This window comes from Oncorhynchus tshawytscha, linkage group LG17 (assembly GCF_018296145.1).
Source record: "Oncorhynchus tshawytscha isolate Ot180627B linkage group LG17, Otsh_v2.0, whole genome shotgun sequence".
Classification (NCBI taxonomy): Eukaryota; Metazoa; Chordata; class Actinopteri; order Salmoniformes; family Salmonidae; genus Oncorhynchus; species Oncorhynchus tshawytscha.
Genome location: NC_056445.1, coordinates 8,236,900 through 8,263,060, shown reverse-complemented (window position 1 = coordinate 8,263,060; position 26,161 = coordinate 8,236,900). Strand labels below are relative to the sequence as shown.

Genomic DNA, 26,161 nt, shown 5'->3' with positions numbered 1-26,161 from the left:
TTACGGATTTAGGGTTGTACCTGGTAGGTTCATTGATAATTTATGTGAGATTGAGGGCATCTAGCTGAGATTGTAAGACGCCCGGGGTGTTAAGCATTTTAAGGTTTTTGGCATATCGTATGTCAGACATTTCTGCATCCCAGATGTCACCCTATTCCATGACCAAGGCTCATATTATCGATCCCTGAATACATCAATAACCATAATTACATTCACTGCTAGAAAGCGCAGTCAGCAGCACTTGCTCTAAAGAGCTCCTCTTGTCACCCCGCCAAGTGCCTAGTCATCCTACACCGAATTCACTTCAATCACCCGGTGGCATATTGCTTTTTTTGGCCTTGATCTTCCTCGTTGGAGGAGTGTGCCGCTCAACTTAACTCCAGTTCCTTTCACTCTACTGTAAGCACTTTTTGTTTTATTAACATTTTGCAGGCAAATCACATTTTTGCTGTCAATGGCTTTTTGTATGGTTTGCATGGAATGACGGTTTTATTGACTGTCTTCTAAGATTAAATATTGAATGTTATCATGCTTATTTACTTTATCTACAACTAAGTATTCTGATTAGTTGAAGGTGTGCTAGCACTTGGCTGGAACACAAGTCTGCACGTCACGTGGGTCCTTTGGACCATAATTGAGGAGTTCCATCTTAACTCTATAAATCACAGGCTATTTAATGACAGGCTTTTTAATGACAGGTGAAGATTTGAGTGACAGCCACAGGTGTTCATGATTCTCTCTTCTCAGCTTTATCACTGTTGGAATATTAAAAACAAGAAGTTAGGGGGCTGGGCCTCACAACCTGACTCTGTCAGTCACTGTCACCATGGTGATATTGAGGCTGACAGACTGCTGGAGAAGCAAGTATCCATGTATCCAACATCTACTCATCGCTCTCCTTGTGCTAATAAATGTGTGTGTGTGTGTGTGTGTGTGTGTGTGTGTGTTTTCATGTGCTCTAATATACATAAATCACAAAGATGTCTACAACATCCCATCAGAAATGCTACAGTAATGATTTACCAACATGTCGTAATAAGATTTCATGGAGCGAGAGAAACACATTCCAGTGAGTGGGGGACTCATGGGGCTAGTGTAGTAATCCCCACCCTGGTTGCATCTCTCTTGTAGTTAGTATTCCTCTGGGTGTCCCTCTCATCTCTACCCTGGGGAGGCAGCACACTGCTCTTCTTTGCGCTGCTTAGGGATCCCCTGGCTCCTGTCTGCCTGCTGCCATGCTGCTGCCATACTGCCGCCATACTGCCAGCCCTAACATCCTTTCCTCTACTGGGCTCTTCTCTCTGCTGGAGGACTGGCAAAGGAAATGGGAGAGTAAGAGAGGGAGTGAGAGGTAGAGAGTTGGAGGAAAGGTCAGAGGGAAACAGACAGACAGAGAGCAACCGTTCAGAATGGGTTCTCAACAGAATCCATGAATGAAACACTGACACCAGTAAATGTGTTATTGTGCCTAGCTAAGATGGAATACTTTGATAGATGGTGGTAAGACCTGAGATTGAGAGAGGGGGGCAGGGAAACAGAGTGAAAAGAGATAGCGAGAGATGGAGGGGGAGAGCGAAGCATTTTAAACGGTCTCTGGCGGTGTGTATAGTAATAACTAGCTGTGTCACAGTGGAAGGGCTATACTTCTGTGGCATCCCTTTCATGACCACCACTTTGCATGTTGATTTGCCTGGCAATGTAAAAACATGACAAGCACAGGTTGAAATAGTGTGTGTGTGAAGGTGAGCGCATGCGTACACACTGCCGAGGCTGTCTCTTTGCCCTCCCAGCCCGGCTTGTCAGTAAAAATTAGGACAGGTCTCTCCGAGAGAGGCACTGAGAATATACAAGCCACAGCGCTGCTGATGCTCTCTTTCTCGCACTCTCTGTGTGTGTGTGTGAGAAAGAAAGTGGGAGGGATAGGGAGAAAGATGGCCAGAAAGCAGTAGCTAGCTTCTACCTGTGGAGCTGGGCTCAGTGACCTGTTGAAAAGCCTCAGCTCATATTAGCACGCTCTGTTGCAACTGTTCTCTCCAGATGTTGTCAAGCATAATCCTGCTCGGTTGCCACACACAACTCTGTCCTTTCAAACAGTACAAGCTACCATGGAAATAGAAAACATATTCACTACTTACAGTAAATATTAATATAGGATTTATATGAGTATGAGTCTAGTCTGTTATTCTGTAGCATTCCCGTTTTGTATTAGATACAGTCAAATCTAAATAAAGAAGGTACACACACTGTATATATTCACCTATTTGTTTCTGGATCAGGATCTTTCTGAATGTGCAGGTAGGTAGGCAATGTTATGTTGTTAAGATTAGGATCCCAGCACCATGTTCACTACTACAACAGGGAGAAGGAATCCCACAGCTTGAGTGTTTTGTTCTTTGATACTGCAGCTGTATGGAAGCACAGATGTGATATTCTATATTAGAATTGTGTGTGTGTGTGTGTGTGTGTGTGTGTCAGTTTCCGTTTCCTTCTGTGGTGGATGGATCTAGTTCAGTGTGATGGTGTGATTCTCTGTGGATCCGTTATCCAGGCCACACTGGGAAGGGTGAAGGAAGGGTGAACTAAGAGTGGGAGAGGAAAGAATGATGGAGGGAGAGATGGGTGAAGGAGAGTGAAGATGCAGGGAGAGGGAAGATGGGCAAAGCAGGGAGAGGGAAGATGGGCAAAGCAGGGAGAGGGAAGATGGGCAAAGCAGGGAGAGGGAAGATGGGCAAAGCAGGGAGAGGGAAGATGGGCAAAGCAGGGAGAGGGAAGATGGGCAAAGCAGGGAGAGGGAAGATGGGCAAAGCAGGGAGAGGGAAGATGGGCAAAGCAGGGAGAGGGAAGATGGCGGAAAAGGGAATGGGGAGGGAAGATGGGCAAAGGAGGGGGAAGAAGGGGGGTGGGGAGAGGGAAGGAGGGAATAGGGGAGAATCAGGGAGAGCTGGAGGAAGGAAAGAAGGAAAGAGGGGAGAATGAGGGAGAGTGGGGTGAGAGAGGGGGGACGAAGGAAAGAGGGACGAAGGGAAGAGGGGCGAGGTTCGGTCGGAGGGAGGGAGGGGAGGGAGGGAAGAAGAGGGGGGGTCGGAGGGAGGGAGGGAAGAGGGGGTCGAAGCAAGGAGGGTCGGAGGGAGGGAGGGAAGAGGGGGGAGGGAAGCAAGGAGGGTCAGAGGGAGGGAGGGAAGAGGGGGTCGGAGGGAGGGAGGGAAGAGGGGGTCAGCAAGGAGGGTCGGAGGGAGGGAGGGAAGAGGGGGGGAAGGAGGGTCGGAAGAGGGGGGAAGAGGGGCGGAGCAGTGGAGGGAGGGAGGGAAGGAAGAGGGGCACAGCAGGGAGGGGAAGGAGGGAGGGGAAGGAGGGAGGGGGAAGATGGGGTGAAGGAGGGAGAGGGGAAAAGGGTGGGAGGGGGAAGGAGGGAGAGTGGAGGGAGGGGAGGGAAGGAAGATGGGCGAATCAGGCAGAGAGGGCGAAGAAAGAGAGGAAGGAAGGCGGGAGAGGGGGAAGAGGGGTGAAGGAGGGAGAGCGGCGCGAAGGAGAAAGGGAGGGAGGGAGGAAGGAGGGAGGAGAGAGGGCAGAGGGAAGGAGGAGAGAAGAAAGGAAGGAGAGAGGGAGAGAGGGAAGAAGGAAGGAGGAGAGGGAAGGAAAAAGAGAGGCGGGAGAGGGAGGGAGGGAGAGAGGGGTGAAGGAGGGAAAGAGGGGTGAAGGAGGGAGAGAGGGGTGAAGGAGGGAGAGAGGGAGAAGGAGGGAGAGAAGGAGAAAGGGAAGGGGGGAGAAAGGGAAGGGGGAGAGGGAAGGAGGGGAGTGGAGGGAAGACTGGTGAATCAGGCAGAGAGGGGTGAAGGAGGGAGGGCGGGCGGGAGTGGGGGAAGAGAGGCGGGAGAGTGGAGGGAGGGAAGAGGGTTGAATGAGGGAGGAAGGAGAGAGGGAGGAGGAGAGAAGGAAGAAGGAGAGAGAGAGAGGGAATAAGGAAGGGAGAGAGGGGGAAGAAGGAGGGAGGGAAGATGGGAGAGTGGAGGGAGGGAAGACAGGTGAATCAGGCAGAGTGGGCGAAGGGGAGAGAGGAAGGAGGGAGGAAGGAAGGAAAGAAGGAGGGAGCGGAGAGTTGAGGGAGAGGGGCGAAGGAGAAAGGGGAGGGAGAAAGGGAAGGGGGGGAAAAAGGGGAAAAGGGAAGACTGGCGGGAGAGGGAGGGAAGACTGGGGAGGGAGGGAGGGAGAGCGGAGGGAGGGAGGGAGGGAGGGAGGGAGGGAGGGAGGGCGGGTGGGAGGGAGGGAGGGAGGGCGGGCGGGAGGGGGAGAGAGAGGGGGAGAAGGCGGGAGAGACGGAGGGAGGGAGGGAAGAGGGGTGAATGAGGGAGGGAGGGCGGGAGGGAGAGGGGGAAGAAGGTGGGAGAGACGAGTGGGGGAGGGAAGAGGGGTGAATGAGGGAGGGAGGGAGGGAGAAAGGGAAGGAGGGGTGAGGGGGAAAAGGGGCGGGAGGGAGAGGGGGAAGAAGGCAGGAGAGAGGAGAGTGGAGGGAGGGAAGAGGTGTGAATGAGGGAGGGAGGGAGGGAGGAAGGGAAGGAGGGGTGAGGGGGAAAAGGGGCGGGAGGGAGAGGGGGAAGAAGGCGGGAGAGAGGAGAGTGGAGGGAGGGAAGAGGGGAGAGGGAGGGAAGGACGGGGGAAGGAGAGAGGGGATAAGGAAGGAGAGAGGGAAGCAGGAGAGTGGGAGAGAGGGAAGAAGGTAGGAGAGAGTGTTTGCTCACATTTTCCATCTTTCCTCATTTCCTCTCCCCTCTCCTTTTCTTGTCCTCTGTTTTCTCTCCGTGCAGTGACAGTGTTACCCATGGCCACAGATCATGACCAGCAGGACAGTAATATCCCCGGTTAATTCACAGTTTCCCAGACCAATGGCGGTTATTTATTTCTGATTCGCAGGGGCGGGACTGTAACTGTACTGTGTGTGTGACTTCACCATTCCATCAGGTAAAATCTATTTCTCGATTAACACGGTAGAGGATGATGGCTAACGTAGGTCAAGATCCTGGTGGTCTGGCACATGTTCAGCAGGTTGTCATGGTAATGTTGTCGTAACCAAATAGTGGTGATCTGTCATTCTTTAGCCGATCAGAGACATGCTTGACATGTTCATTCAATGAAATGTCTGTACGAACACATCTCATCAGAGAGCGAGAGAGGGGAAGAGGAGGGAGAGGAGAAAGAAGGGGGGATATTCTGTGAAACAGCTCTCGTCTCTTCTCCTGTTATTAATGAGCAGTAGGTCTGATGTCAAGCTTACTGTGCATAGAATGTTTGGGAATGATGTACAGTAATGCATTTGTGAACATTCTATCGCAATATAGAGTGGGAAAGTGGCTGTGCGTTTGGACAATTAAGACACTGCAGCAAATAAAACCTATAATAAAAACTCTGTCTTGTCCAGGATCTGTCTTGTCCAGGATCTGTCTTGTCCAGGACCGGTGCGCCATAGCCAATCCGAGCCATTTGCCAGGCCTGCCATCATTCACTTTGAACGGAACTATGGCTACAGGCAATAGCAACAGCCACAAAATGCACCTGAATTCATTTCTGCAATTATGTAACTACCACGGGAGTCCTCTTTACATGTGGGTACTTTTACAGTCCTATTGATCAAACAACCGTGAAAAAGGTAGGCTCTGTCTCCCTTAGTTATGCACAATGACAACAACAAGATCGACAACTGTTAGCCAGAGCGAAATAAGATCAAATCTAGTGAGGGAACATTCGATGAACCCTCTCAAACCTTTTCAGCTAGTTGGTCATTAAAACATTGCACTGAAACGATGGGGAATAATAGCCTGCTATTTGCCTAGGATGCATGCTTGTCCCGACCCACTGGGGCCCACCCCTGGTTGCACGTTTTGGTTTTTGCCCTAGCACTACACCGCTGATTCAAATGACCAACTCATTATCAAGCTTGGGGGGGGCAGAGTCTGCTCTATGTTATAGAATTTTCGTCAGAACCTATTTTAAAACTTCTTATAAAGTTGGTTTTGTAGGATAAGCTGGAAATGTGATATTTTTGACTTATATTATGATTGTTTGTTTCATAGCTGCAAAGTAGTTTGAACACTGTCAGTTCCACTTTAAGCCGTCCAATGATAAACCACTGTGGAGGAGTGGTGGGAGGGTTAATTCCAGGAAACTAACCCTGCCAGCTCTTAATGGAACAGAGCATATTAAATGGGCTTTTACCATCTCTGTGGCTTTCAGCTTTCAGCCTCCTACTGAGAGAGCGATGGAAACCGAGATGAACATGACTTGTTCAAATTAGCATCTCAGGTTGAAAGCCTAAAATGCAGCCCACCCAGAGGCATGCTGAGATAGGGCTGTTACGGTGACCGTATTACCGCTACACTGGCAATCACGAGTCAAGACCTCAGTCAAAATAACACATGACCGTTTAGTCACGGTAACTAGGCTTCTCCAAGCTCTGATGCTGCTGATGGTCATTCGTAGCCTACCAAACTTGCTAACTGCCTGGTACTCACCACTCTTTTGTCCCTCTAATCACTCTGACATCGATGCAAATGTGATCGAAGTCAAATCAAACACTTCACGACAGCCCATGATCTCATTTTGCGCAACATTTCTCTACGCTATGCAATTGAGTGAAAATGTTTTGATGGCCTCTATTAAAAAGAGTAGGATCCCATCAGCTTTCTATAGGCTAGGCCTACTATATTTATTTCGTATCTTTCCTAATATTAAGCACATTGCTTCTCTTTACAACAGGAGTATAGCCTACCTGGCTGGCATGAAAAATAACCATGGGAAAAGCATCCTCCATTCACTGTTTAAGTGCATAGATGACATGTATTTTAAGAACAGTGTTTTCCTGCTAATTCATTGCATTTTGGACCATTGGCGCTTATAGCCTACTGCCGTGTGCGCATTGCTGTGCTAATAATGTGAAGGAATAGCCAAATAGTTTATCAACATTTTAAGCTAAATGTTCTGATCTGTTGCATCCGCCTCTTTTCTTTTAAAATATTGTATTAATTTGAGATCTATCGCAACCCACAACTGTCCCAGAGTATGTTTGGAATATATCTTTCTGGCACAGAAGGACAAGTTGACCAATAGAACAGGTCAACTTTTATACTATGGGGGATAGTAGACTGACATTGGCTAGTGCTTTTGCTGTTTGTTAGTCCTATTCATCTTGTTGGCTGATGAAAAGTAAATGTGGACAGTTCTTCTAACATCTTCACTATGCGCCTCGGATTTCGATAAGGACGCTCATGCATTCTCGGTGTCGGTCTTCACTTGTAGCCTACTTCGGAACTGACATACCTGTGAGAAGGACCCAATCACATTACTGGCATTGGCTAATAAAAGTTGTGATATATGAGAGACCAACGTCAGTGAGAGGTGCTTCAGAGCACGGCACTTGGCAGCCGGGAGAAGGGAATTATAAATGGTATATTTAGCCCAAGGGCACAACAGTCACTTTTTACGCAAAAGGGATGGATTATTTTAGGGGGTGTTACGGCCACACAAGGAGGATGCTGCCGTGAAATTTGAAGCCTGGTGAGATTATCGCTAAGTCCTTGTTAAATTGTGAATGAGAGACTGATGAAGTGTGTGCAGCCTGCACAAGAAACAAAAGCAGAGCGCATGTCTTTCAAGCAACTTTTTTCAAATCATCAGTAGTCGCAACATTGCAGCCTTAGACTGTATTAAACATTTAAACAGATAGCCCAACGTTTGAATCACAACTGAAGTTGCATAAATAACTAAATGAAGCATATAGGAAGACTTGTTTCTTTTGTTAACTGCTCAACACAAAATAGCCTCATGTACACACTCCCTCGGGAAATCGTTTGGAGAAAATATCCTTTCTATTTTATTCAGCTATGTTCAATTGTATTTTCATACTAAAAATTAATATAAAGTAATTCCTACGGAATTCTAAGCAAGTCTTGTCTGCTAAATTAACGAATGTAGCCGACAGCATAGCCAGATCCTGTGCTTCTTTAGACCTGTCTAAAATAAACAATGGATTTGTTGTGATGGTGTGGGCTATATTAAATAGATTTGTTTGACTTTTTCCAAATGTAGATGTTCCAAAGGTCTGCATCAGTGGCTTGTAGGATATGAGTGGAAGCCCGGAGATGCCAAATGTGTTTGTTAATTAACGGTCAAATATCGTGAGACTGGCAGTTATTTGCTTGACAATCACCGACTGACAAAATGTCATGCCCGACACAGCCCTAATGCTGACACACACACACAGGGGGAACCCAGGGGCCCATTACACATGGCGAGGACCAAAGGGCCAGTAACCAGCCATCACAGTCTGGCTAAAATATTTATCTCCTGCTATGAGGAAGGAAACCTGTTTTTAAAATGCTGTCACGACTGTGCAGACCATACTATAGACTCTGCAGCTTTTAGATTCTATAAGACATATACACACACACACACACACTGACAAAGTGAGAGTCAGTGAGCAACACGGGTAACAGGAAACAGGAACAGATGGACACTGAAAGATCAGTGTTCCTTCCTGTCCTACAGCAGTCCAAAGCCTCTGCTGATCCCTGGGCTTTAATGGAATAAAGTGGAACATGTCAGCATTTTCTGACCTTTCATCACCTTTTATACAGCTCAGTAAGTGTCAGGGATAGTTCAATGGGACATGAACCAGCAGGTCAGGAGGAGAGAAGGGTAGTTCTCTCGCACCCTTTTTTTAAATTTCCACCTAAAATGACATACCCAAAACTAACTGCCTGTCGCTCAGGCATTCAGATAGGAGTCTAAGTGTAATTTAGATGTTGGCCACCAGATGGCAGCAGTGTGTGTGTGTTAAGTTTCATACTGAGCCAATAAAGAATTACATTACCAGACAATATTTTGTATCGAGTCTGCCAGGAGTTTGCCCAAAATGTGCCAAATTGGTCAATTCATACATTTTTAAGTACATTACTATAGAGAATATACAAAAATGCTATGGTAATAAAACATTTAAGTGTACACACTCCCAGGAATGTCTTACATGATAGATAATTATCTTCCCTACAAAAAATATACTAACCTTCACACATTTAGCTAGCCGGGCGGGGTCGGTGTGGGGCCAGAGATCGCAGGGGTTCAAACTGTAGAACCCAGTTCTTACATTTGAATATAAAAATGGATTTTATCGAACAAAAAATGTAGTAGTTATCTCTGGGACCCTCAGGGTGACAAATCAGAGCACGATTACTGAAATCAAGTACATTATTTACCTACAGAGGTGAATGTGTCAAACCAGTTGCCTTGATAAGTGTTTTGTTGTACACTCTCCTCAAACAATAGCATGGTATTGTTTCACAGCAATAGCTACTGTAAATTGGACACTGCACTTAGATTAACACAAATGTAAGCTTTCTGCCCATATAAGACATGTCTATGTCTGTTGTTGGCTGTTGTATACAACATTCTCTAGTCACATTAGCCATGGCAGAGGAGTCACTTACTGTATCTCATCTCTCGTTCCCTCACTCCATCCATCACCCCATCCCTTCATCCAATCCTGATCTCATAGGATGAATGGTCTGTGTCGGAATCACTCCAGCGAATTCACTAAAGAATAGCTCCGTTATATTAGAGGTAACTGTATTCCCCAAATCCCCTGATTTCAATGAGTCATAATCTTCCCGGCCCTGTTTATTTAACGAAAATTCTCCAACGTATAAGTGCTCAATGACTAGTGTAAGAATTGTCATTGGCTGTGGAGTTAGAATTTGAAGGCGGGGTGGGGTTTAAGGTTATTTTGTTTGAAAATGAGTCATTGATTCCAGTGGGGTTTTGAAGGTGTTCATGCGTTGTGTGTAGGTAGGGGCTTAGGGGTAGTTTGTCTGTTTTAATGTAAATGTACTACTGATTCTCTAGGGGGTTGGAAGGCGGCCCCATCCAAAGGGGAGGTGCACTGGAGGTGTTCTTGATCACTGATGATGACTTCATTATAAACCCCCTCCTGAGTATCATGATATAGAAGGTGTTACCGATCATAATGGATGGGGCTTTTAAACAGCACTGGCTGTGTGCTGCCTCTCTCTCTCTTAACTTTTTAATATTTCTCTGTCTGCTAAGAGACCCACTCCGCTCTGTAACGGCTGCTACAGCAAAGCCTCGTCTACAGGCCTCATCTCCTAGCCAATCAGAGCATGACACTCATGTCTCTCTTCCCAAATGGTACCCTATCGACCAGAGCCCTTTAATAGTGTACTATTAAATCACATTGTTTTGGTCACATACACATGGTTAGCAGATGTTAATGCGAGTGTAGCGAAATGCTTGTGCTTCTAGTTCCGACAATGCAGAAATATCTCACAAGTAATCTATCAATTCCACAAAAAGGTCCTAATACACACAAATCTAAGTAAAGGAATGGAATAAGAATATATACTTATACATACTGTATATGGATGAGCAATGACAGAGCAGCATAGGCAAGATGCAATAGATGGTATAAAATACAGTATATACATATGAGATGCGTAATGCAAGATATGTGAACATCCTTAAAGTGTCATTATTAAAGTGACTAGTGATCCATTTGTTAAAGCGGCAAACGATTTCAAGTCTGTATGTAGGCAGCAGCCTCTCTGTGTTCGCGATGGCTTTTCAACAGTCTGATGGCCTTGAGATGGAAGCTGTTTTTGACATTAGGGAATCGGTTGCAATTTGAGATCCAATCCTGTCTGTCACGCTTTGTATCCTGTATCTATCCCCAACTGTGTTCCCTGCCTTAACTAACAACAGCCTTAATGAGCCAATCAGCGTCTCGTTGTGTTTAACGAAGCAACGTGGTGTGAGGTTTGCACTATTCACACCTCGCTTCCCTCCTGTTTTGTTTTCTCTTCACAGAAATCTGCTGGACATGGACACCTTTTCCAAATCAGACCCAAGTAAGATCACCATGGTTTTCTCTTTTTATTTGTTTGTTTCACAATGTCCCTGTTAATACCTGTTTCTGCATAAATGGTGAGTGTGCCTGGGGGGGCTTCCTGAAGCTCTACTCTCCTGAAACGTCTCCAACAAGCTTTGTATCCTGTTCATCAGGATTGGGGTCAATTCCATTTCAATTTGTCAATTCAGAAAGTTTACCAAATTCAATATCAATTCAAATTCTTCCTCCTTTAAAAGCTATGAAGAGATGGACTTTCGGTGTACTTCCCTGAATTGAAACAGAATTGACCCCAACCCTGCTGTTCAATCATTTAACACCTCTCTATGCCCTAAGCCAAGACCTAATCTGTCTTAACCCATCCTCACGCTCCCTATCCAACCTCCTCTTTCTGTCTGGGCCTGGTTTCCCAAAATCATCATTAGAGCTTTTCGTATGAGCATTGGTAGTCCTTTCCACTCGTACCCATATACGGGGGTGAAAAAGGCAGATTTGGGCACTGGTAAGCCCCTAAATTAGAACGACATCAAAACTCGGGCTTTGCGTTGTACGAGTTTTGACTAATAGCCGTTCTGAACCTGAGCACCGCACGCAACAAGAACATGCCCCCATCCCTCCTGTTAATTGGGAAACTTGTGCAAATTCTTTGTTGTCTGAGTGAGGGAACTCGATGCATTTTGAAAGATAAGACGTTGACGATTTATAACAATACCGCTTGGATGTCATGTAATTAAGACAAAACACCCGTGAGTCGAAATGTGCACTTCCCATATGAGCCAATGTCTGTTGTGAAGAAAATTAGCTGCGGAACACGCAACTGAATGCACGCGTGACTCCTTTCTATGTGTACCAAAATTAGGATCTGTTTCTCTGAATTGCCGTTTCAAAGCCTAAGAGCTCATTTATGATCCGAAAATGTGGTCGGCGGCGCTGTATGGATGGTGTGACGCAATCGCGTAGCCTCTGGAGGCACGCAGAGGCCAATTTGAGCTCCGTACCGCATCGCCGTGCACCTCCTCAAATTTTGTAACAATGGGGAGGGCTCCATATAGCTTACGCATTGACATGATTGGTTGACAGTAGGTGGGGGGGCGGGAGGTCCTGTATAAACACAAACTCACTTCCTTCACAACAGCTCTGCGCTGCTCCGCGAAGTGCAAGAAGTATGAATGCCCTGACTTCTGCAGAGGCCGTATCATCGTAAGTGCTGCACGGATTGATCATGCAGTGCCTTTTATAACTTAGCTAGTCATGTTGGCAATAGAACAAGCTTTCAAATGATGCCCACCTGACCCCGATAGCGATTTTATAATGGGCAGATTTTGGATTGTGTAAACAACAACAACACTTGTGTGATGATGGGGATGCAGGGTAGTGTTCCAAGCAAAACAACTACAAGTGTATAAATCCACTTATAGGTGAAGAATCTTCTTTGAGTCATAAAGGTGCATTGAAATGTCTTAGGAACTGTGCACACTTTGGAGAGGTGTGTGTGTGGCCATTTGGAAACGCCAATTAGTCCTCGAACTCAAATCTTTGTCATGGCTTTATTTTATGTTGCACCAACCCCACATTTTTCAGGAATGTTCTTCTAATCTTACTGAATGCATCCAGAGTATTTCCAGATTTCGTTATCAACAAATGTGGCGAAAAGTACAATAAATATAAAATTCACATAAAATTTACAGTGTAATGTTTGGATTCAGGCTTGTGTCCGGTAAGCTGTTGTGGAGATTATAGTAAAATGATTAGCCCAAACTGTTCCCTTTCAATTACTACCATGCTTATGCATGTGCTTTTCATATTTCCTCTTTAAGAAACCTTTACATGTAGCCCTATCCATTTCAGCCAATTCCCACTCATGTAAAGGGTTAAATCGCAAAGCTGTTTCCCAAAACGTTAAAACGTTATTTACGAACCGCTTCAGACTACTCGTAGAACGGCTAAGTGCGCCGTTGGATGCGTTGTTGCCCTTCCGCGTCACTTTGTACACACAAGATCTCCGCCGAACTTAGAATCCAGATGTTTATCTGTCTCTCTCTGACCGCGGATCATTTCAGAATGGAATCGAATACGAAGTTGCCGATTGTTACACGAACTAAGGATAAAAAGGGGCTTCAAATGAAACCCGAGGGTGACTGCATTAAACGATCAATACAGTAGGCCTATAGGCTACAAACAGGCCTACATACACTGAGTGCACAAAACATTAAGAACACCTTCCTAAGATTGAGTTGCGCCCCTTTTGCCCTCAAAACGGCCTCAATTTGTCAGGGCACGGACACTACAATGTGTCAAGCGTTCCACAGAAATGCTGGCCCATGTTGATGTCAATGATTCCCACTGTTGTGTCAACTTCCACCTGACTGTGCTGCTGCTCCAGTTTCAACTGTTCTGCCTTATTATTATTCGACCATGCTGGTCATTTATGAACATTTGAACATCTTGGCCATGTTCTGTTATAATCTCCACCCGGCACAGCCAGAAGAGGACTGGCCACCCCACATAGCCTGGTTCCTCTCTAGGTTTCTTCCTAGGTTTTGGCCTTTCTAGGGAGTTTTTCCTAGCCACCGTGCTTCTACACCTGCATTGCTTGCTGTTTGGGGTTTTAGGCTGGGTTTCTGTACAGCACTTTGAGATATCAGCTGATGTACGAAGGGCTATATAAATAAATTTGATTTGATTTGAAGTTGGCTGCATGTCCTTCGGGTGGTAGACCATTCTTGATACACACGGGAAAACTGTTGTGTGAAAAATCCAGCAGTATTGAACTTCTTGACACACTCAAACCGGTGCGCCTGGCACCTACTACCATACCCCGTTCAAAGGCACTTAGATCTTTTATCTTGCCCATTCACCCTCTGAATGGCACAGATGCATTGTGTGTCATTGTTTCAAGGCTTAAAAATCCTTCTTTAACCTGTCTCCTCCCCTTCATCCTCTCTGATTTTGAAGTGGATTTAACAAGTGACATCAAATAAGGGATCATAGCGTTCACCTGGATTCACCTGGTCAGTCTGTCATGGAAAGAGCATATGTTCCTAATGTTTTGTACACTGTATTTCTGTCATATTGAAATCAATTTCATGTTCAATCAATTGAGCTCTATTTTGCTAATTGTACGGCTATATAGTGTCTGTAATTCTTGCCTCAAAATATTTAATGATGAGCAACAACGTGTGCATTATAAGCCACGCCCATATTTGCAGCCGTAGGCGCTGATATCTCTCTAGGAGCTGCTCGGTCGTCATTATTGTGAAATTATGGGGAAAAGCTGATCCGAGGGCAACGCTGCCTTCTCTTTTAGGCCCCATCACAATCGACACAGGCTCCAACAACGCACTTGGTGAACAGAGCCAATGCCTTGTCAATGCGGAGTCATTTGTCGCCCGATGAATGGCATTGACAATGGCGACGATTCTCTTGCAAATGTCTTAGGATGGATACAACTCGTGTACGTTAGTGTGCCATACAACAGGGGTTACACAAAGGTGTGAGTCACTCCCTACTTCTTTAGACGTATTTATTTTTACAGTAGTTGTGAGAATTCGGGCTGTATCACATCTGGCCGTGATTGGAAGTCCCATTGGGCGGCACACAATTGGCCCAGCATTGTCCGCGTTTGGCCGGGGTAGGACATCGTTGTAAATAATAATTTGTTCTTAACTGACCTGTCTAGTTAAAGAAAATAAAACATAATTCTCCACCATATACCCCATACCCCATACCATAGGCCCTTCCTTCCACCCCTCCAGCCTTCGCTCCTCCTTTTTTTGAGTTTGAGTTAATTTTTTTACAGGGACAGTGCACATTTTTAATCAATGTTTCAGTAAAAGTGACGATTTTAGCCAGCCGGCTAATTACCGACAATAGTCCCTGGGCAGGTTATTAAAAACAATAGCAATAACAACACAGACAAACAATGAGCAGTGAGACCATGTGGAGCAACATAGGACAATCAACACGCCGCACGCCGACCGAGCAACAGCACAATCAACAAAACAAATGACATAAAAGCAACAGTTTCCACACCTCACAAGCTACAGATAACACGGAAAGGGGCAATACACACTTACGGATTTATGTTCACAAGTCTGATTGTCCCTTTAGCCAGGTCTTTGTGTTTTTTTTAGTGAAGGTGCGATAAGTGGTGCAGTTTTGTGTGTCTGATGGCAGTGTATTCCAGACATGGGAAGCTCTCGCCGAGAAAGCAGATTGACTAAACGTCAACCAAGAGTTTCCTTAGTGGTTTGGATGATCTGGAGGATCACGTGAAACACATGAACATGAATAAGGCTTTGGGGAAAACCACGCTGAATGTCGTTAATATCGGAGTGATGTTATTGATGTCAAATTGAAATGTTATTGGTCGAATACAACCAGTCTAGGACTTTACAGTGAAACGCTTACTTCCAAGACGTTCCCAACAGCGCAGAATTAAAAAGGAAGACAGATGTTTGCTGAATAAAGAAGGAAATAGCAACACTATTGAAACAAAAACAATGAGTACCAGTCAATGTGCAGGGGTACGAAGTAGTTGAGGTAATACAGTATGTCCATGTGGGTAGGGGGAAAATTGACTGGGAAATCGGGATATATAATAAACAGAGTAGCAGCAGCGTATGTAGTGTGTGTGTTGGAGTTTCAGTGTAGTATGTGTGGGTAGAGTCAAGTGAGTGTGCATAGAGCCAGTGTAAAAAAATAAATAACGATAAATAAATACATATTAAAGGTGGTCTGTGTGATGTATGTATCTATCAGTGGAGGCTGCTGAGGGGAGGAGGGCTCAAAATGAGGCATGGAGTCGATGGAATGCTATCAAACACATCAAAGATGATGGTGTGTCGGCGCCGACAGAGATGGCCGCCTCGCTTCGCGTTCCTAGGAAACTATGCAGTTTTTTGTTTTTTTACGTGTTATTTCTTACACTAGTACCCCAGGTCATCTTAGGTTTCATTACATACAGCCGAGAAGAACTACTGAATATAAGATCAGCGTCAACTCACCATCAGTACGACCAAGAATATGTTTTTCGCGATGCGGATCCTGTGTTCTGCCTTACAACCAGTGCAACGGAGCGGATTACATGCAGCGACCCAAAAACGACTCAGAAAAAGAGGGAAACGAAGCGGTCTTCTGGTCAGACTCCGGAGACGGGCACACCGTGCACCACTCCCTAGCATTCTTCTTGCCAATGTCCAGTCTCTTGACAACAAGGTTGATGAAATCCGAGCAAGGGTAGCATTCCAGAGGGACATCAGAGACTGTAACGTTCTCTGCTTCACGGAAACATGGCTAACTGGAGAGACGCTATCCGAAGCGGTGCAGCCAGCGGGTTTCTCCACGCATCGCGCCGACAGAAACAAACATCCTTCTGGTAAGAAGAGGGGCGGGGGCGTATGCCTTATGACCAACGTGACATGGTGTGATGAAAGAAACATACAGGAACTCAAATCCTTCTGTTCACCTGATTTAGAATTCCTCACAATCAAATGTAGACCGCATTATCTACCAAGAGAATTCTCTTCGATTATAATCACAGCCGTATATATCCCCCAAGCAGACACATCGATGGCTCTGAACGAACTTTATTTAACTCTCTGCAAACTGGAAACGATTTATCCGGAGGCTGCATTCATTGTAGCTGGGGATTTTAACAAGGCTAATCTGAAAACAAGACTCCCTAAATTTTATCAGCATATCGATTGCGCAACCAGGGGTGGAAAGACCCTGGATCATTGTTACTCTAACTTCCGCGACGCATATAAGGCCCTGCCCCGCCCCCTTTCGGAAAAGCTGACCACGACTCCATTTTGTTGATCCCTGCCTACAGACAGAAACTAAAACAAGAAGCTCCCACGCTGAGGTCTGTCCAACGCTGGTCTGACCAAGCTGACTCCACACTCCAAGACTGCTTCCATCACGTGGACTGGGAGATGTTTCGTATTGCGTCAGACAACAACATTGACGAATACGCTGATTCGGTGTGCGAGTTCATTAGAACGTGCGTTGAAGATGTCGTTCCCATAGCAACGATTAAAACATTCCCTAACCAGAAACCGTGGATTGATGGCAGCATTCGTGTGAAACTGAAGGCGCGAACCACTGCTTTTAATCAGGGCAAGGTGTCTGGTAACATGACTGAATACAAACAGTGCAGCTATTCCCTCCGCAAGGCTATCAAACAAGCTAAGCGCCAGTACAGAGACAAAGTAGAATCTCAATTCAACGGCTCAGACACAAGAGGCATGTGGCAGGGTCTACAGTCAATCACGGACTACAGGAAGAAACCAGGCCCAGTCACGGACCAGGATGTCTTGCTCCCAGGCAGACTAAATAACTTTTTTGCCCGCTTTGAGGACAATACAGTGCCACTGACACGGCCTGCAACGAAAACATGCGGTCTCTCCTCACTGCAGCCGAAGTGAGTAAGACATTTAAACGTGTTAACCCTCGCAAGGCTGCAGGCCCAGACGGCATCCCCAGCCGCGCCCTCAGAGCATGCGCAGACCAGCTGGCCGGTGTGTTTACGGACATATTCAATCAATCCCTATACCAGTCTGCTGTTCCCACATGCTTCAAGAGGGCCACCATTGTTCCTGTTCCCAAGAAAGCTAAGGTAACTGAGCTAAACGACTACCGCCCCGTAGCACTCACATCCGTCATCATGAAGTGCTTTGAGAGACTAGTCAAGGACCATATCACCTCCACCCTACCTGACACCCTAGACCCACTCCAATTTGCTTACCGGCCAAATAGGTCCACAGACGATGCAATCTCAACCACACTGCACACTGCCCGAACCCATCTGGACAAGAGGAATACCTATGTGAGAATGCTGTTCATCGACTACAGCTCGGCATTCAACACCATAGTACCCTCCAAGCTCGTCATCAAGCTCGAGACCCTGGGTCTCGACCCCGCCCTGTGCAACTGGGTACTGGACTTCCTGACGGGCCGCCCCCAGGTGGTGAGGGTAGGCAACAACATCTCCTCCCCGCTGATCCTCAACACTGGGGCCCCACAAGGGTGCGTTCTGAGCCCTCTCCTGTACTCCCTGTTCACCCACGACTGCGTGGCCACGCACGCCTCCAACTCAATCATCAAGTTTGCGGACGACACAACAGTGGTAGGCTTGATTACCAACAACGACGAGACGGCCTACAGGGAGGAGGTGAGGGGCCCTCGGAGTGTGGTGTCAGGAAAATAACCTCACACTCAACGTCAACAAAACTAAGGAGATGATTGTGGACTTCAGGAAACAGCAGAGGGAACACCCCCCCCATCCACATCGATGGAGAGGGTAGCAAGTTTTAAGTTCCTTGGCATACACATCACAGACAAACTGAATTGGTCCACTCACACAGACAGCATCGTGAAGAAGGTGCAGCAGCGCCTCTTCAACCTCAGGAGGCTGAAGAAATTCGGCTTGTCACCAAAAGCACTCACAAACTTCTACAGATGCACAATCGAGAGCATCCTGGCGGGCTGTATCACCGCCTGGTATGGCAACTGCACCGCCCTCAACCGTAAGGCTCTCCAGAGGGTAGTCTGCACAACGCATCACCGGGGGCAAACTACCTGCCCTCCAGGACACCTACACCACCCGATGCTACAGGAAGGCCATAAAGATCATCAAGGACATCAACCACCCGAGCCACTGCCTGTTCACCCCGCTGTCATCCAGAAGGCGAGGTCAGTACAGGTGCATCAAAGCTGGGACCGAGAGACTGAAAAACAGCTTCTATCTCAAGGCCATCAGACTGTTAAACAGCCACCACTAACATTGAGTGGCTACTGCCAACACACTGTCAATGACACTGACTCTACTCCAGCCACTTTAATAATGGGAATTGATGGGAAATGATGTAAATATATCACTAGCCACTTTAAACAATGCTACCTTATATAATGTTACTTACCCTACATTATTCATCTCATATGCATATGTAGATACTGTACTCTATATCATCGACTGCATCCTTATGTAATACATGTATCACTAGCCACTTTAACTATGCCACTTGGTTTACATACTCATCTCATATGTATATACTGTACTCGATATCATCTACTGTATCTTGCCTATGCTGCTCTGTACCATCACTCATTCATATATCCTTATGTACATATTCTTTATCCCCTTACACTGTGTATAAGACAGTAGTTTTTTGGAATTGTTAGTTAGATTACTTGTTCGTTATTACTGCATTGTCGGAACTAGAAGCACAAGCATTTCGCTACACTCGCATTAACATCTGCTAACCATGTGTATGTGACAAATAAAATTAGATTTGATGTGGTTGACTCCATTCCATGAACTCCATTCGAGGCATTATGAGCCCTCCTCCCCTCAGCAGCCTCCACTGGTATGTATGCATGTTATTATGTCATAGTTTACCGATTTGAATCACCGTGTATTAATAAGTCATGTGGTTAATGTTTTTTGTGTGTTTGCCTTCTCTCTCTTTCTCTCTTGCTCTTTCTCTCTCTGGTTAGAATGCCTGACACATGCTCTTCATCATTCTGTTTCCCTTTTCTTTCAGGCCTTTTGTCTGCTTGTCTGCTTTTTCTGCCTGTCTTGACATTCTTATATTCCACTAGCCTTGCATGAATTTCTGTAAGTTTATTTATTTTTCTTCCATTCTTGATGTATGTCTCATGACGTGAGCACCACACACACACACACACACACACACACACACACACACACATTCCTGTACTTGATATCAGTGTGTGTCAAACTTGTCATCAACATTGTTTTGGTGCTGATCTCTATATATTCAGCATTTCTAAATTCTGTCTCTTAGTCTCCCCCCTCCTCTCCCCTCCAAAAACTCCAGCCCAAAAAATAGAAACCGGTCGTCGACTCCACTCGTATGTCACGAGTCATATTCTCAAGGCAGATTTATTCATATTCCGGTATGGTATCTGTGGCAAAGATTAGGGAGAAGGAGGCTTTGTGACTAATGATGATAGGCTTGTGATGATGAGCCTGGTCCAGGGCCATAAACATTCATGTAAGGAGGCACTTGTGCTGAGTGGCTGTCTTAATCATACTGAGTGTTGCTGCGCAAGTCTCCCAGCATTAAGCTGCTTCAGTGGGCAGCGAGAGGGCAAGGCCAGGGGACAGGGGAGGGATAGGGGGACGACTCTGGCCTTTTCTTCTTAGGTCTCAGGTGAGACATTAAAGGTCGTATAAAAATAGAAACAGGTCTGGACGTGCCTTTGGAGAGAGAGAGAGAGAGAGAGAGAGAGATCTCTACATTCCTCTCTTCCCTCTCTCTGTAAGAGGCATATGAACAGAGGCTGATTGGCTTCAACTCTCCTTTGAAGCCTGTTGATTAAGTGTGTGTCACTAACTCAACAGGAGCTTATTATGCCTTGCATTCTCAAAGCCCTACTGAAATAAGTGCACAAGGAATGAGCTCAGTTTTCTTCCCACTAGAGCATTATGCTGTTGTTGATAAACCATTCCTCCTATGTTTGTAACCCTGTAATGCATTTCCCTCACACTCAACAGGTCATGCAGGGTCCCCTGTTTAACCTGGTTCTTCTGTATTTCTCCTTCTTCATCTAGTATGTGTTCTGTACACACAAGGCATCAGCAATAAGGAGTGGAGAGAGGTAAGTCCCCTTCAGTTAGCCTACACAGTACACCAGAGACTGAATTGAAAAGGGCCTGATATTCAACATGATCTTAGGCACTCAAACGTCAATATTTATACAAGTAAATTATGAAATGAATCCTCAACCCAATCATAGATTCCCCATCTCTGAATATTTTCTCCTATGATTAATAATACTGAAATATCAGACCCATATAACTTCTATAGATAGCGGTGTTAGGTTTCTGTGCATGTATTACTCTGTCTGTGTCCCAAATGGCACCCTATTTCCTGGTCAAACGTAGTGCACTATATATGAAATAGGGTACCATTTGGGAGGCAACCTCTGAAATCAGTAATGTCACTCTCAAGTAATCAATTCTCAATATTTTATACATTTATTTATTTGGAATTGAGATGCACCATCACATTTTTAGAGCGTGGTCAATTAATTTCTCTCTCCATTAGAAATCAATTGTATGTCACGAACGTAGTCTGTCAAATACCCGCATTAAATTGAAGGCAATATCTTGCATGCTTTTGACCCTCAACCTTTTCATCCTCTCTCTCTCAAGTTTGGAAGGACAGAGGTGATTGAAAACACTCTCAACCCAGAGTTTGTTCGTAAATTCATCTTGGATTATTTCTTTGAGGAACGACAGAATCTGAGATTTGACCTGTAAGTCAAACTAAATATTTGTATGTGCCTCTGTATTTTTCACTTCCTTTGTGTAGTTGTGTGTGTATTAAAGAGTGTAGTTGTGTGTGTATTAAAGAGTGTATCTACAGTGTGCATTGTCAGTACGGATTGGGGTTCCTGCCTAGTGTCCTGTCAGTGTGTGTGTTTGCAATCTTGTGTGTGCGTGTGAGCAGCCTTGTGTTTGTGTGTGCATGTAGACGCGTGCGTGTGTGTGTATATCGGTGTCCCTCCTTGTCATCCTGTCAGAGTAGGTATTTAAATCTCTCTCTGACATGCGAGGGATCAAGAGGTCGTGTGGGCACTCTCTCGCCGATACGAGAGAGAAAATAAAGTTGTGTGTGTGGGCCCATTGTCATGAAACTGAAAACCAACTAGGACCTGTGAATTAATACGGTAAAAGCCACATTCCTTTACTGAGAGAGACACAACTAACTGAATACAGACAACTAATTGAATGATACACATCTCTATATATATATATATATATATATATGGATAAATATATAAATATATATATATATATATATATACACACAAAGTACAGTTGTAGTCAGAGGTTTACATACACCTTCGCCAACTACATTTAAACTCAGTTTTTCACAATTCCTGACATTTAATCCTAGTAAAAATCCCCTGTCTCAGGTCAGTTAGGATCACCACTTCATTTTAAGAATGTGAAATGTCAGAATAATAGTAGAGTGATTTTATTTCAGCTTTTATTTATTTCATCACATTCCCACTGGGTCAGAAGTTTACATACACTCAATTAGTATTTGGTAGCATTGTCTTTAAATTGTTTAACTTAGGTCAAACGTTTTGGGTAGCCTTCCACAAGCTTCCCACAATAAGTTGACTGAATTTTGGCCCATTCCTCCTGACAGAGCCGGTGTAACCTAACTGAGTCAGGTTTGTAGGCCTCCTTGCTTGCCTCCTTGCTTGCACACACTTTTTCAATTCTGCCCACACATTTTTCTATAGGATTGAGGTCAGGGCTTTGTGATGGTCACTCCAATACCTTGACTTTGTTGTCCTTAAACGATTTTGCCACAACTTTGGACGTATGCTTGGGGTCATTGTCCATTTGGAAGATCCATTTGCGACCAGGTTTTAACATCCTGACTGATGTCTTGAGATGTTGCTTCAATATAGCCACATAATTTTCCTCCCTCATGATGCCATCTATTTTGTGAAGTGCACAAGCCCCTCCTGCAGCAAAGCACCCCCACAACATGATGCTGCCACCCCTGAGCTTCACGGTTGGGAGGGTGTTCTTCGGCTTGCAAGCCTCCCCATTTTTCCTCCAAACATAACGATGGTCATTATGGCCAAACAATTTTATTTGTATTTCATCAGACCAGAGTACATTTCTCCAAAAAGTACGATCTTTGTCCCCATGTGCAGTTGCAAACCGTAGTCTGGCTTTTTTTATGGCGGTTTTGGAGCAGTTGCTTCTTCGTTGCTGAGTGGCCTTAAAGGATATGTCCATATAGGACTCGTTTTACTGTGGATATAGATACTTTTGTACCTGTTTCCTCCAGCATCTTCACAAGGTCCTTTGCTGTTGTTCTGGGATTGATTTGCACTTTTTGCACCAAAGTACGTTCACCTCTAGGAGGCAGAACGCGTCTTCTTCCAGAGCGGTATGACGGCTGCGTGGTCCCATGGTGTTTATACTTGCGTGTTATTGTTTGTACAGATGAACGTGGTACCTTCAGACATTTGGAAATTGCTCCCAAGGATGAACCAGACTTGTGGAGGTCTACAATTTATTTTCTGAGGTCTTGGCTGATTTCTTTTGATTTTCCCATGATGTCAAGCAAAGAGGCACTGAGTTTGAAGGTAGGCCTTGAAATACATCCACAGGTACACCTCCAATTGACTCAAATGATAGCTTTAGAAGCTTCTGATAGGCTAATTGACATGACATCATTTTCTTGAATTTTCCAAGCTGTTTAAAAGGCACAGTCAACTTAGTGTATTTAAACTTCTGACCCACTGGAATTGTGATACAGTGAATTATAAGTGAAATAATCTCTGTAAACAATTGTTGCACAAAGTAGATGTCCTAACCGACTTGCCAAAACTATAGTTTGTTCACAAGAAATTTGTGGAGTGGTTGAAAAACGAGTTTTAATGACTCCAACCTAAATGTATATAAACTTCTGACATCAACTGTATGTTGACACCTCTCCACATTAATCGATTCTGTTATTTCAGCCACACTGTTGACGCATGTCTAGGCGCAACAATGGCTCAGCTGTAAAGTGGTAGGCCACACAAGCTCACAGACCGGGACTGCTGAGTGTTTAAGCGCGTAGTGTGTAAAAATCTGTCCTCATTTGCAACACTGTGTTCCTCGGGAGCTTCATGAAATGGGTTTCCATGGCCGAGCAACTGTACGCACCATGTGCAATGCCAAACGTTGGCTGGAGTAGTGTAAAGCTAGGCACCATTGGTCTCAGGAGCAGTGGAAATGCCTTCTCTGGAGTGATGAATCAGGCTTCACCATCTTGCAGTCTGATGGACAAATGTGCGTTTGGCGGATGCCAGGAGAACGCTACCTGCCCCAATGCATAGTGCTAACTGTAAAGTTTAGTGGAGGAGGAATTATGGTCTGGGCTTTTTTTCATGGTTTTGGCTAGGCCCTTTAGTTCCAGTGATGAGAAATCTTAACACTACAGCATACAATGACATTCTAGACGATTCTGTTTTTCAAACTTTATGGCAACAGTTTGGGGAAGGCCCTTTCCGGTTTCAGCATGAAAATGCCCCCATGCACAAAGCGAGATCCATACAGAAATGGTTAATCGAGATCGGTGTGGAAGAACTTGATTGGCCTATATTGAGCCCTGACTTTATCTTTGGGATGAATTGGAATGCCGACTGCGAGCCAGGCTTAATCTCCCAACATTAGTTCCTGACCTCACTAATGCTCTTGTGGCTGAATAGAAGCAAGTCCTCCAGCAACGTTCCAACGCCTGGTGGAAAGCCTTCCCAGAAGAGTGGAGGCTGTTATAGCAGCAAAGGTGCACCAACTCTATATTAATGCCCATGATTTTGGAATGAGAAGTTCGACAAGCAGGTGTCCACATACTCTTGGTCATGTAGTGTACATCTCTACTGATTCGTGTGTGTGTGTGTAATGATGACGTTGTGACTCTCACTCTGAGACAATTCTCTCACTCTAATGAGAGGGGGACAGGAGTTTATATATATATATATATATATATATATATATATATACATACAGAGTCGGGGAGGCAGGACTACACAACAGGCTATAAATAGACTAGGGAGCCCTAATGTAATTCAGCCAGGTGGATGTGTGTATGTGTTAAGGGGAGTCCTTGTGTTCTTTTTTGCTGTGTGTAATATGTGGTAGGCTATGTATTGTATAAGTGCATAAACATGATCTTAAATCAGTGTTCTTTTCATGCTTGGGCTCATATGCAGTATAGGCCTATGCAGATGCATAAGCTCTATGAGTATTTTGAATGTATCATCACCTTTAGAAAAGGCTTTGAAACAACAAACATGTTTTCCACTCAGTTTCAATCTGTTGTTGATCTTCTTTCTTGTTGATCATTTCAAATTGATCATCACAGGGAGGTGAGTTTTTTAAAAGCACATACTGTTTTAATGATGCGTTTGATTTGATTTTCCATAGCATTTGCGTTGATGTCAGAGTGGTTAGAGGGACAATGGAGCCCTGAGTACCAGCCCATTAGAGACCCGATGGTCATTAGCCAGTCGGGTACTACCAACCCATGTCCAGAGTAAATAAAAGCAGATTACCGTGACTCCGCAGTCACATAGAATAAAACTGCGGTCATGACTCATGACTGCCAGTGTGGAGGTAATACGGCAACAGCCCTGCGCACACCCGCACGCACGCAAACACGCACACACACATACTGTACATCACGGAGAAACAATGTACACAAATATGCGCACGCACACACGTGTTTGTGTGTGTGTGATTTAGGTGTTGTGGGACAGTTTTGGCAGCTGAATAAAGGCAATACACTTGCCTTGTGGTGTGTGTCTCAAGAAATTCTGTTTTCATGAATGCAAGTGATCTGTTCAATGGAATAGAACATCAGAGCTGCTGTGCCTCCAGTGCCTTGTGAGTTACACAACAAACATCCCAGAGCTCATTCTGACAATTCACCATCCCATCTCCCTGACAGTGGCAGTATGCCACATAATCTGTCCTGCTTGCTAGACGGGGAGAGTGTGTCTGTGTGTGTTATAGGGGAGGCTGGCACAGGACTAGAGCCCAGAGACCCACGAGTATCACACGGAGAGAGATATTCCCTCTCATCTCCCATCAACAGAATCCGAGCCTACTGGTTGTTTGATGTGTGTAATTGAGTAAGGCCATCCTGTAGAGACAACATGGACATAGATGATAGTGGATGAAAACACTGGCCTGTTTGAATACACCATTTCCCCTCGGGCACACATACTGTTTTCTGTCAACAGAATGATGTCTATTTCTGGCCTATGTGATCGTGTGGAGGTGGTGTTCCAATATGTGATTATTGTTCTATTACATATTATTGTTCTAATATGTAATATGTTCTATGGCTGACGACGTATGGCAGTGTTGCTCATTCTTGTCGTTAAAGCTCAAGTGTGGGATATGGAAAGCTATTCAATGGTCAATGTTTCAATAGGCTCAGCTGTATAACAAAACAAGTGACTGCACCATTTTGGTGTTAAAAGCGCATTTCCTGTAATTATAATTTCCTGTAAATCTAAATGACTAACATAATCAATGGGGCTCCATGCCATGAATTTTAGATTCTCCCCGAGTCTAGTTTTTATTTTGGTGATTGTTAGTTCTCAAATGTGATCTTCTTTTTAAAAAATACGGTGCTCCATTTTTCTTTTCTTCATTTATATATGGTTTTAGTTTAAGTTTACAGTGAAAATGTTTTACTG

At 45.0% G+C, this 26,161-nt stretch overlaps 1 protein-coding gene across 3 annotated transcripts in view; it reads left to right on the top strand.

Moving 5' to 3' along the window:
- The window catches only part of LOC112216784 (copine-8), a 116,450-nt gene that overhangs the window by 28,993 nt on the left and 61,296 nt on the right, over positions 1-26,161 (top strand). For 2 of the 3 annotated variants that reach the window (XM_042300064.1, XM_042300063.1), the window contains exons 2-4: positions 10,867-10,907; positions 20,487-20,533; positions 21,090-21,193. In XM_042300064.1, coding sequence (XP_042155998.1) covers positions 10,867-10,907; positions 20,487-20,533; positions 21,090-21,193 — 192 coding nt within the window. The remainder of the gene's footprint in view (positions 1-10,866; positions 10,908-20,486; positions 20,534-21,089; positions 21,194-26,161) is intronic. The other variant, XM_042300065.1, reaches the window with a different exon arrangement.